This window comes from Emys orbicularis, chromosome 3 (assembly GCF_028017835.1).
Source record: "Emys orbicularis isolate rEmyOrb1 chromosome 3, rEmyOrb1.hap1, whole genome shotgun sequence".
NCBI lineage: Eukaryota > Metazoa > Chordata > Testudines > Emydidae > Emys > Emys orbicularis.
Genome location: NC_088685.1, coordinates 99,697,000 through 99,710,409, shown reverse-complemented (window position 1 = coordinate 99,710,409; position 13,410 = coordinate 99,697,000). Strand labels below are relative to the sequence as shown.

The following is a 13,410-nucleotide window of genomic DNA, read 5'->3' as shown; positions in this document are numbered from 1 at the left end:
CATGACGCTCGCGTCTTCAGGAACACTACTCTGTTTAAACAGCAGCAGCAAGGGACTTACTTCCCAGATCAGAAAATAACCATTGGGGATGTTGAAATGCCAATAGTTATTCTTGGGGACCCAGCCTACCCCTTAATGCCATGGCTCATGAAGCCATACACAGGCAGCCTGGACAGGAGTCAGGACCTGTTCAACTACAGGCTGAGCAAGTGCAGAATGGTGGTAGAATGTGCATTTGGCCGTTTAAAAGGTCGCTGGCGCTCGTTACTGACTCGGTCAGACCTCCGCCAAACCAATATCCCCATTGTTATTGCTGCTTGCTGTGTGCTCCACAATCTCTGTGAGAGTAAGGGGGAGACCTTTATGGCGGGGTGGCAGGCTGACGCAAATTGCCTGGCTGCTGATTATGCGCAGCCAGACACCAGGGCGATTAGAAGATCACACCAGGAAGCGCTGCGCATCAGAGAAGCTTTGAAAACCATTTTCATGACTGGCCAGGCTACGGTGTGAAAGTTCTGTTTGTTGAAAACCCGCCCCCTTGATTGACTCATTCCCTGTAAGCAAACCACCCTCCCCCCTTAAATCACAGCTTGCTTTTAAAGGAAATAAAGTCACTATCGTTTAAAAATCATGTATTCTTTATTAATTGATTATAAACATAGGGAGAGAACCGACAAGGTAACCCGGATGAGGTTTGGGAGGAGGATAGGAGGGAAGTAAAAGGCCACTGAAAAAATTCAATATAATGACAGCCTTTTGGTTGGGCTGTCCACTGGGGTGGAGTGGGAGAGTGCACGGAGCCTCCCCCCCGCATTCTTACACCGTCTGGGTGAGGAGGATATGGAACATGGTGAGGGGGGAGGGAGGTTATACAGCGGCTGCAGCGGCAGTCTGTTATCCTGCTGCCGTTCCTGAAGCTCCACCAGACGCCGGAGCATGTCCGTTTGATCACGCAGCAGCCCCAGCGTTGCAGCCTGCCACCTCTCATCTCGAGCGTCCCTCATGACCTCACGTTCACTGGCATCTTTCCTGTACTTAGATACCGTGTCCTTCCACTCATTCAAATGAGTTCTTTCATTGCGTGTGCATTCCATTATTTCCGAGAACATCTCGTCTCGCATCCTCTTTCTCCGCCGCCTTATCTGAGATAGCCTTCGGGACGGAGGAGGGAGGCTTGAAAAATTTGCAGCTGCTGGAGGGATGAAAAAAGGGAGAGAAGTTTTTAAAATGATACATTTTGCAGAACAATGCTTATACTCTTTCATGGTGAACAACACTATTCACATTACATAACACATGTGATTTCAGTACAAGGTCGCATTTTCCATCTTAATATTGAGTGCCTGTGGCTTTGGTGTTAGATCACAGACGCAGGTCCGGGCAACAGAATTCAGCTTGCATGCGGCCATGGTAAGCCACTGTCTTTCGGCTTCTGCGCCCTCCTTTCCCACATACCAAGCAAAGCCCGTTGACTGCTGCGGTTTTCCTGTTAACCTTCAGCAGCAGAAAACAAACTAAACACCCCCCCCATCCAATTCTCTGGGATGATCGCTTTATCCCTCCCCCCACCGCGTGGCTGGTATCAGGGAAGATCCCTGCAGAAACCAAACTAACCCCCCGCTCCCCCTCCCACCATGAATTATCTGGGATGATTGCTGTACCCCTCCCCCCACCGCGTGGCTGGTATCAGGGAAGATCCCTGCTAGCCAAAGGCGAAAAGCTCAGCGCCAATTCTCCCCCTCCCCCCCGCGCTTGACTAACTGCAGGGAAGGATTTCTTTTCAGCCACAGGCAAACAGCCCAGTAGGAATGGCCACCTCTGTCCCCTTAATTAAATTCCCGTATTTCAACCAGGTTACCATGAGCGATATCACTCTCCTGAGGATTACACAGCGAGATAAAGAACGGATGTTGCTTGAATGCCAGCAAACACCGGGACCATACGCTGCCAGGCTTTGTCATGCAATGATACCAGATTACTTGCTGCAAGCATGGTGCGGTCAAGTGTCCTACCATGGAGGACGGAATAAGGCTGCACTGCCCAGAAACCTTCTGCAAAGGCTTTTGGAGTACCTCCAGGAGAGCTTCATGGAGATGTCCCTGGAGGATTTCCGCTCCATCCCCAGACACGTTAACAGACTTTTCCATTAGCTGTTCTGGCCGCGAATGCATCCCAAGTCCTCAGGGCAAATTAATCATTAAAAAACGCTTGCTTTTAAACCATGTTTTATATTTTAAAAGGTAAACTCACCTGAGGTCCCTTCCATGGGGTCATGGTCTTGGGTACTGGCTTGGGAGGCTTGGGAGGGTACTTCAGTCAGGCTGAGAAAAAGATCCTGGCTGTTGGGGAGAACGGAGTGGTGTTTGCTCTCCGCAAGCTCGTCCTCCTTCTCCTCCTCGTCTTCCCCATCCGCAGAATCCTCAGGTGTAGCTGATGAGATTACCCCCGCCTCGGAATCCATGGTCAGAGGTGGGGTAGTGGTGGCGGCACCCCCTAGAACTGCATGCAGCTCGGCGTAGAAGCGGCATGTCTGCGGCTCTGACCCGGAGCGACCGTTTGCCTCCTTTGTTTTCTGATAGGCTTGTCTGAGCTCCTTGACTTTCACGCGGCACTGCTCTGAGTCCCTATTATGGCCTCTCTCCATCATGCCCTTGGAGATTTTTTCAAAAGTTTTGGCATTTCGTCTTTTCGAACGAAGTTCTGCTAGCACTGAATCCTCTCCCCATATAGCGATCAGACCCAGTACCTCCCATACGGTCCATGCTGGTGCTCTTTTTCGATTATTGGCCTGCATGGTTATCTGTGCTGATGAGCTCTCTGTGGTCACCTGTGCTCTCCTGTGCTGGGCAAACAGGAAATGAAATTCAGATGTTCGCGGGGCTTTTCCTGTCTACCTGGCCAGTGCATCCGAGTTCAGATTGCTGTCCAGAGCGGTCACAATGGTGCACTGTGGGATAGCTCCCGGAGTCCAATACCATCGAATTGCGGCTACACTAACCCTAATTCGAAATGACAATATCTATTTTGGCGCTACTCCACTCGTCGGGGAGGAGTACAGAAATCGATTTTAAGAGCCCCTTATTTCGAAATAAATGGCTTCGTTGTGTGGACGGGTGCAGAGTTAATTCGATGTAATGCTGCTAAATTCGAATTAAGCTCATAGTGTAGACCAGGCCTAAGACTATGTCTATACTAGCACTTATGTCGCTCAGGGGTGTGGACAGCGCTATGTCGGCTGGAGAGCTTCTCCCGCCGACATAGCTACTGGTGTTGGGGGTGGATTAATTAAGTCAACAGGAGAGCTCTCTCCTGTCCCCTTAGAGCGGCTACATGAGAGATTACAGCAGCGCAGCTGCATGGGTGCACCTGCTCTGCTGTAAGCTCTCTAGTGTCACCATAGCCGTAGTCTCTTATGGTCCTCTCCTTGTTCCCTTTATACTGGTTCTTGCCTAACAGTCATCTGTGGGTTTTAAAGGCACTGGCAGGAAAATGGTATAAACATGTATTATGTCTTCTGTGTGGCAACGGGACATTCCAGAGTTTTCTTGGGCAAAGGCAGGACTGGGCTAGCAAATTATAAAGCAATAATCATACTCAAACCCTTTCCTTAGATCTCCTGGGAACAGTTTTCTTGACCTCATACGATAGCATCCAACAGACTTTTTCCTCAGGTTAGCTGCCTCGAGCTAACACAGATCTTTCCCCCCCAAATCCTTGTGAAATCATTTGTGGACAATTATGCCCTGTTAGAACCTTCTCTCCATGGGGAGGAACTTTCTGTAATTTTTAGATTTCAATCTCGGTCAGTTAAAATACAGGGTTGCTGTAAAGTTACAGTTGTAACTATCTGGTTATTTTTCACATACACGAACACAACAAAGTATAGCTCTCAGGAAGAGACACTCTGTTTACCAAGATTAACTGGAGAAAACTCTTGCAACCAATAGGAAATTTGTAAAACTAAGGGTTCATCATAGAAAGAGCTGATATATCCATAACAATACTGATGCTTTTGTATGCCACTGTAATTATATCGGCCACTATAATTACGTATATATGGTTATTAGTTGTTCTGGAAGAGAAGTCCTTTTCCTCAGACTGGTGCAGAGGAAGCAGCTAGAAAACATCAGTAATTAATTGTTTCTTGATCAGGTCATTCCGGCCTCATCCTCAAACCCTCTTGGGTCTCATCTAAGGGTTCTTTAATTACTTTAAGGGTGGAATTTCCAAACGTGCTCAGCATAGGCCTAACCGTTCTCCCATTGAAATCAGTGGTAAAACCCATTGAGTCAGTGGGAGCTGAATTAGACCAAACCTGAGTGCTTTTGCAAATCTCATCCTAAGTATCCATCTTCAGGTCTGTGGCTTTTCTGTGACTGTTACACTTGAAAGGTTACTCTTACAAGATCCCATTTCTCTATTGAAGGTCTGGATTGGGTCTGAAAGGGAGAAAATACCTGAGGTGTGATCATTTTCTGTTGTGTGTTTCCTTCCAGAAATGGCAGTCTCTCTTTGGAAAAGTTTACTCCAAACCACAAAGAGTAGACTATTCCTGCAAAGATGTGTGTCACTTTATAACCGTGCCCATGGCTTTGAGGAAGAAGAGATAAAGAAAAAACTTCAGCAGTTTGGTGGTGGATCCATCAACCTTTCTAAGGAAGACAATGGCATTGGAGTCCTGACCTTGAACAACCCAAAGCTAATGAATGCATTCACAGGTACTGACAATGTGTAAGGATTATATATAGATATATAGAGAGAGATATTGATATATATAGAGAGAGAGTGAGAGAGAGAGAGAGAGAGAGAGCAGTTGCCCTAGAGTTTTGCGTGTCTAATTTACTGTGATCTCGTTTCTGTTGTGTTGGATTTAGTGTGCGGGTGCTGGGGGGACTTGGTGGCCTGTGATATACAGTAGGTCAGACTAAATGGTCTAGTGGTCCCTATATGACGCTGAAAAATTATGCCCATAACTATGTCACTGTTAGAAATAAGAGGTCATGACTTTTGATTAGAGATGCATTAAGTGATTACTGTTCTGCCCAATAACGCCATAATAATATGTTGTTATAAACGTATAAATAAAAATAAAAACACAAGAAACTTTAGACATCGGACAAAGCTATCTGTCAGAACATGCTTGCCCTTTTTTCAGTCAGCTCAATCCTTCCTCCCTGCTCTTTCTCTTTATACTTTGTTCCTTTCGTCCATCCCAGCTATTCTAGAAGCAAATAAAAATAATCGTGTCTTTCAACTCAAAACACTTTACAAATGTTGGCAGATATCATGATGCCCATTTTGTAGACTGGGAAATTGAGGTGCAAGGAGGGCTTGAACGTAGTTCCTCCAACTTGCTTTCTACTCTCCATCACCCCGCACTTTATAGTTTGGCCTTTTCCAACCACATATACCAACCTGTCCACCCTTTCTTCTTCCATCAGTTTGACACCTTACATATCAACTTATTTACTAAAGGATGAACATTCTCAGCCCAGTTAGAAACATCCTAAGAGTTATTTTCATATATCCTTATAGTCTGTCTGCCCCTACTCTATTGTAGAACTCTGGATTCTCCCATGAGGAACTTTCCAGTTGGGCAAATTAATTGTAGATTATACTCTTTATTCTTAGATTAGTTAATAAAGGGAGTTTTCAAGACTAAAGTTTACGGTTCTCAATATCTCCAGCCTACATCAGTCAGTACCTACAACATATACGGTATTATACCCATAGTATGTCTGACATCATATGAACAGGTCTGTATGTCTATTTACTTGATCAATTTAGGGGTCTGGAGCGCATGACTTATGAGGAGAGGCTGAGGGAACTGGGATTGTTTAGTCTCCAGAAGAGAAGAATGAGTGGGGATTTGATAGCAGCCTTCAACTACCTGAAGGGGGGTTCCAAAGAGGATGGAACTCGGCTGTTCTCAATGGTGGCAGATGACAGAACAAGGAGCAATGGTCTCAAGTTGCAGTGGGGGAGGTCTGGGTTGGATATTAGGAAACACTATTTCACTAGGAGGGTGGTGAAGCACTGGAATGCGTTACCTAGGGAGGTGGTGGAGTCTCCTTCCTTGGAGGTTTTTAAGGCCCGGCTTGACAAAGCCCTGGCTGGGATGATTTAGTTGGGAATTGGTCCTGCTTTGAGCAGGGGGTTGGACTAGATGACCTCCTGGGTCCCTTCCAACCCTGATATTCTATGATTCTATGATTCTATGATTCTATGAATTTAAGCATATTTAAAAACAGGACATTCTAGTGATGTTGCTCTAGTGGATAATACAGGGAACTGGGTTAAAGATCGTGGACTTTATTGTAATCCCTGTCATTGACTTGCTGTGTGGCCAATGGGCAAGTCATTAACCCTCTGTGTCTGAATTCCCCATTTTTAAAATGGGGATATAAATCCTTACAGACTTACCATATCTCTTCTCTCACTTGTATTCCCCGGGAAAAATTTGGGTACATGCCAAAAAATTAATAATCACATTAACATTCTAAAGGCGGCCCACATCACTGCAGAAGCAGTAGCAAGAGCCATAATCCTGGGAATGCCTGAGAGCTGCTGAAGGATCTCTAGTAGCAGGAATAGGTGATAGAGCAAGAAAATTAGGAGAAGTTAGGAAATGCCAGTTTTAAGGTTGTCTGTGCAACCTTAATTCATGTCAGGATCCTGACAAGGGCATTCAGGGCTAATGGTCAGAGCAGTGTCAAACCCGAGCCTGAGAGTGATGAAGGAGTTAGTAGTCAAGTGCCAGGCTGAGGTTGATATCAAGGGTCAGAGTCCAAGTCAGGGTCAGGAAGTGAGGTCCAAATTAAGCCAAGGTCAAAACCAAGAGTTAAGAGCAGAAAGCAGGAATGGTCATCGCAGCTACAGAAGATCCGCCCTGTTGCCTGGACACTTCCTGGAACACCATTTGGGTTTATGTACGGCAGGGAATCAGTCAGGAGACATGAAGCTACTGCCTGTCGAATCCCTTGAGGCAGGACTTCCTGTGGTTTGTGTATATAGATAGTCATGGATAGTGGAGCGAGCAGTGACTGCTGTTGCTGGGTGGCAGTGTGGAGGTGTTTGCTGCCTGACAGCTCTGTAGCTTTAGCTTTGAGACCTGCTGAGCCTTACAGTTCAGCCCCCTTATGTGTATACATCACGGTACAGACTTTAATTACACAATCATGTGCTGTGTTTTCCCCAGGATCCCTGCCTCATTCAGTACATCCAGGATATACAAGGTGGTTGTATGGGTACCCGTAAATCTGGCATTTCCTAATATTTGGTTCTCTTAATTTTTGTATGTAATATATCATGTAGGCACATTATGTTTATTTTTAGCCAATTTAATACGCATGAAAGGTTCTAGACTGACAGCCTTGGAAATTTGTATTCATCCATGAAACACGCGTAGCTAGAAAGCTTCCCCACCAGTGTGCCTCAAAATCCTCACCTCAAGGAAGACCCTCTAGGAGATGAGATGACAGTTAATTCATTCTCTGTGTTATTTCAGTCCTTCGCCTTCAGCTGAGTGGAATATGTTATTGCCGCACTTTAATTCACTAGCTATTTGCTGATCACTACAATGTATTATTATAATAGGCGGGGCTGGTTGTTCTACCTATTATTAAGTTTGCCAAACATTCCCCATTATAAGACTGTTTTTGGTTGCTTGTAATTTTCCTTGTCAGCATCAGGCTGAATTATTATTATTATTTATTTTATTTTTGAAAATTTCAGTCAAAGCAATTAATCCATTTCCGAGAATGAGGCTAGGGAAAAATGTTGTTTTGTCCACATTAAAGTTTTTTTACTTTTTATTTGAAAAGTTCTCATGCCCGCATGCTTTTGAGTAGGGACTTGAAATATAGAAGAGGACAGCTTTTGTGTCAGGATACACCTTTTGGTGTCCCCGTTAAAATCCACCCAAATTTGGCTAAGTTATAAGCCTTAAAAAAAAAAAAAAAAATGCAGTTTGCACATGCTCAGTAGGGATTTCTTAGATTTTAGTATCTTAAATTCCCCAAGGATTCTGTCCACCCTGGGCATGCTCCAGCCTTGAGATGAACAGAACTTTCCATGCAATTTCAGCTCTGGGTAGCAGGCCATGCCGGGTCTGGGCATCTGAACTGAAGGCAACGGAGCCTTTCTCTCAGGTGCTCTCGATGAGACCCTGCTCTGCCTAGGCAACCTGGAGGAGCTGCATGATTTGGAATCAGGGGACAAAGAGCAGGAGCTATGGAGGGAAACTGGAACTGGAGGCTGGGGGTGAGAAAGGGTGTGGGAAACTAGGACTTGGAATTGAGTTGGGGGAGGCTGGGACTGGCTGGGCTAGGAGACTGGGACTTGGGAGCCAGGGAGGGAAATAGGGTTTGGAAGCTGATAGGTAGGTGGGGAGACTGAAATCAGATGAGGAACTGGGGGGAGACTGGGATGGGCTGAGCAAGGAGACTAGGACTGAGAACCAATGGGGAAGGAGTAAAGAGTGGGGAGTGGAGACATATCTGATGAGGAGCTGGGATACATAGGTAGAACTGAGACTGCCTGGGCAGAGACTGGGTCAAGGAGCCATGGAGGGAGTGGGGGACACTGAGGTTGGACAAGGAGCCTGGGGGAAGAGAGTGAGTCTAGGAGCCAGTGGACATGGAGAGTGTGTGTGTGCAGGAGTGTAGGATGTATAATTAGAGGTCAGGGTGGGCAGGAGAGATCGATCAAATGAGGATCCGAGAGGGAGAAACTGGGACTGGCTGGGAAAGGAAACTGGGGACAAAGATCTAGGAGATGGTGGAGGGAATTGGGAATGGCTGGACAAATGGACTGGGATGAGAAGCCTGACAAATAGAAACTGGGCCTACCTAGGTGAGGAGAATGGGACTGGAGTGAGGAGTCAGAGATGAGGAAGAGAGAAGGCTGGAACAGGAGCTGCTTAGAGAGGACAGAGAAGAAGGGGTGGGGGGAAAATGGGCAGAAGAATCAATAGTCACTAGAGAACACTCCCCTTCAGAGACTAGAATAAAACCCAAGATTCCAGTGTCGCCATTCCTCTTGTATCAGCAAATACCTGTGAAAGCCACTCCCCCTCTAGTGCCAGTCCACGTAGAGCAGTGATTCTCAAACTTTTGTACTGGTGACCCCTTTCACCACGTTGTTTGTCTAACCTGCTCTGAGTGTGACCCCTCTTATAAATTAAAACACTTTTGAATATATTTAACACCATTATAAATGTGGGAGGCAAAGCGGGTTTTGGGGTGGAGGCTGACAGCTCGCGACCCCCCACATAATAACCTCACGACCCCCTGTGGGGTCCCGACCCCCAGTTTGAGAACCCTGGACGTAGAGGAGGACAACCTATTACTACTGCTATCAGTTGCTCTGTTAGTGCAAGTGGCTGAAGTTTGTGTCATGGATCTAAAGTTTCCAACCCCACTGATGACTGACATCAGTGGTAATATGATGCCAGCATGATACAATTTCTGGGTTGTTGTTTTTTTTCAGTTTGCCTTTTTAAAACCTTAGGAAATTACACACACAAATCTACATTGTTAAGGTTGCAAAATCAAGCCCTGAAAAGTTAGAAAATGCCAGAATTATGCTTGCCTATGCAACTTTAATTTGGCCCCCTTCTGCATATGGATTATGATCCAGTCTTTGATTACATGCTCACATATTTTTTCCAAATTTCATTCCATTTTTGTGTGTGTCTGTAATTATTTATATTATGGTAGAGAGTCGTCAAGAAACCAGTGCCCATTGTGTTAAGCAATGTACAAACATAGTAAATTATAGTCCCTGCCCCAAAAAGGTCTTGACAAAAAGAGCCTATTCTTGGATACCTGGCTTCTCTGAATAGTCATACATGTGTGTGTAATATATATAAAATGCACACTTTTGTTAGTTAAAAAATATCACTAACAAACTGTAGCATAAAAACTATTTGCCAAACATTCACTTTATACAGCAAGTTTTGTCTCTTAGGAACAATGTTTATTCTATGCTTGAACAACTCATGGAACAGAAAGCTGAGCAAGAATATGTTGGCAAATAGCTGATGGACAATAGTCTTGCTATTTTTTTTTTCTAGTTAGAATCTGATAGCCTCCTGTTTGAAATGGTCTTTGGAAACAAATGCTCATAACATCAGCTTAAGCCTAGTGAAACCAATTTCAGCAGCCCATACATCTTGTTGAATTCTAGTTTGACCAAATTTGAAAGGGAAAGGAGCCAAGCTGTAAGGACTGAGATAGTTTTTAACTGCCTAGACTCCAAAAATGGTATCCTATTTGAATTTTTTTTTTGAAAGTTAGCACTTTGATCTACTCTGCTGCAAAATAAGAGTAGGCCAGTGTTCACCAGGTGACTTTTAGTGCACAGTAGCAGGGACCACATGCACAGTTGGTGTGCAACACGCTAGTGGTCTGTAGATTTACACCTCAACTTACTGCACACTAACTATTCACCTAGGCAAGACCTGAGTTATTAACAATGAATTCTGCTTATAACCTGGCCTCTGGATGTTCATTTACCAGTTAACACATATTTGCTGTGTATATGTGCTAATCTTTTTGTACTCCCATTCTAATTTCCTTAGGGAGGAAGAGAGGGTCCACGTTCACCATCACTAGCTTCCTTCCTGATGATCTCCTTGACTTTGTCTGTGTGTTTCTTCTTTCATCTGTTGACTATGGCCCAGGTCCATGAAAGCACTTAAAAGCTTAACTTTAAGCATGAGTAGTTCCACTGAAGTCAAGTTATTCTTTCTGTAAATGCAGCCATGAGCATTGTGCAATGTCCTTCCTTCTCTAAAAATTCCTCAGGATGTCAGAAACTGAATCTTCCACCAAAAATGCTATGCATGTCATTACTTCTCTGGGGAAGTGAGTATTGCTTTGATGTCATTTATAACATATGCTTAATATTAATCTCATAAGAAGTGCCTGACAAGTCACCACTCAAAGTTAAGGATGTGCTTAAGTTCTCTGACGGATGGGACCATTATGCCAGACATTGACCCAATATCTCAAGGTGTTGTTTTACTTTAAATGTTTCCAACAATCATTTACTAGTTCCCTGTTGGTATAAGGTATTCTTGGTGATGCACAATTTAAATATCAAGCAGTGCAGTAAGATTACACTCTGATTGTGTCCCCATTGACACAGTTGTGCTTTTCTCCCCTAATGACAGGCACTATGATGCTAGAACTCCAGGAGAGGGTAACTGAACTGGAAAATTGGAAGGATGGGAAAGGTCTTATCATCCATGGTGCAGAAAATACTTTTTGCTCAGGATCTAATTTGAATGCCGTCAGAGCAATGTCCAGCCCACAGGTAAGTTTATTATTATATTATTTATTATTATTATTTCTTTGTGTTACCATAGCATGTGGGAGCCTCTTTCATAGAAGAGCACCTCATTGTTCTAGGCACAGTACAAACACATAACAACAAAATGATCCCTGGCACAAAGATCTGATAATCTTAAGTATATGATGAGACAACAGATGAATACAGACAAATGGGTGAGCAAAGAAACAATGATAAAATATTAGCATGATCAGCAGTAGTATCAGCACATTAGTGGCCAAGTGATTAATATACATTTCATTTTTGCTAGAAGACGCAATCTTTGATGTTTTGAAGAACTCTTTTTTTTTTTTTTCCCCCCCAAGCAAGGATGTTCCACGGTGCTTGTGCTACGATTATACATAGAAATCTCCATTTATGTCACACAAGTGTTGTTATAGTAAGTAAAAAGTAGCTGAGTCTTTGCAAACCAAATGTATGCCAACTTGTTCTTGTAATTTGCAGATTAAGCTTTCCCTTTGAATTCCATGTTTAATCATTCTCGATGAAGTGTCTATTTCCATATAAAGTCTCTTTGACATTCAGAATTCTGTTTATACAAACTGGATCCACTGCAACAGGAGGGAAGGCTAATGTAAAATGGTCCTCAGTAGACTTACTGAGAGGAATGGAATGGATAGGTATTGATACGACCTTGTTCCAAGAAAGTACTTTCTCTCCAAGAAGCCAAATCACATACAAGAACTAAAATAAAGCCATGAAAGCCACAAGAACTGGCCAGAGAATACTTCAAATACACTTTTGACTTAATGGCCTTGGCTGTATTCAAACCAATTATTCAGATATGAGAGATTCTTTAAAATTGCCGATCCCTGAAACATCCATCCACTGGGATTTCATATCTCTGACAACACTAAAGCTGTATAGCTTGAGAAATAACATTTGCTTTTAATCCAACCTTGCAGAACTCTACACTCTCACTCGTTGATGGAGGGTGGAACATTTAGGTTTTTGATCATCCTCATGGTGAAGGTGGGGGAATAGCTTTTGTGTCTGGGCTGGTACCTTTTCATTGCATTTTTGCACAGCGGTTTTTCTCCATGGCATTGCTTGTCTTCATGCAATTACTGAAAAATAAATTTTTATTTGACTAATTTGCTGATTTGTTTTCTGTGATTTTTGTAAATCCAGCACAAAATCTTGCATTTTTCCTCTGGTACAGAGAGGCAGAAAGATGACCCAGAAAACTGAAGGATTTTCATGCCCTCTAGTGGCTCCTCCTCCCCGCCTATTTAATCTCTTCTAATCTGAAAATAAAAAATGATAGCACAGAGGTAACGCTGGCTAGGAGACAGCCCCTGTTCTTTCCTGGGACAAAGTGCTTTCTGCATGGGTGTCATTGGCTTGTTGACCAAATCATAGAAAACAAATGAGCAGGAATGGTATGTTTAAAAAAAACTTGTTTTTCTGTGACTTTGCCTGCAGGAGCAGCCCCTAGTTTATGAATAGCAATACTCTTACTCTGCAGTAAACCACAGAGATACAGCTAACTGAAACAGAGGGGAAGCTCTAGAGGGGACAGGTGAGAAGAATGGAGGAGACTCACACCTCTTCTTGATCCCTCTCTAGAAGCTGTAAGGCAGTGGTTCCTCAGCTGCGATTTGTAGACTACCAGAGAGGTCTGCTGAGCACTTGCCAGTGGTCTGTGGAGAGCTTGCTATAGCTGAGAGTATAACCTAGGCTATTGGACTCTTAGAGGAGCAGTGATGTTCTAAGACCATCAATATGGTTTCATATTCTACTTTCTCTGTGAATGGGGTTTTCTTCCCCCAACAAACAAACTTGTCTTTGTACCAACAGATGGTTCATTCCTATTTTTTTTTACTTTGTGCACTTCGATTAGTTTTCTTCTTACTCTGAGGATACTATTATAGCTGAAAGTGTGATTGTTCCTGAGTCTCCAAAGAACATGTTTCTTATTCTGATAAAGTACTGTGTCCGCTAACCTACTTTTTCTTTTCTTTCTGTCTTATCAGAAAAGCTTGTAAATATAATTGGTCAGAGCTGAGATAAGGTTTTTGAGAGTTCTTCTCATAGTCTTTCCATGTGAAATAG

At 43.7% G+C, this 13,410-nt stretch overlaps 1 protein-coding gene across 1 annotated transcript in view; it reads left to right on the top strand.

The window, feature by feature from the left end:
- The window catches only part of ECHDC1 (ethylmalonyl-CoA decarboxylase 1), a 54,060-nt gene that overhangs the window by 19,159 nt on the left and 21,491 nt on the right, over positions 1-13,410 (top strand). Inside the window, exons 2-3 of the mRNA XM_065401895.1 lie at positions 4,497-4,718; positions 11,177-11,319. Of these exons, the coding sequence (XP_065257967.1) occupies positions 4,499-4,718; positions 11,177-11,319 (363 nt within the window). The 5' untranslated portion in view covers positions 4,497-4,498. The remainder of the gene's footprint in view (positions 1-4,496; positions 4,719-11,176; positions 11,320-13,410) is intronic.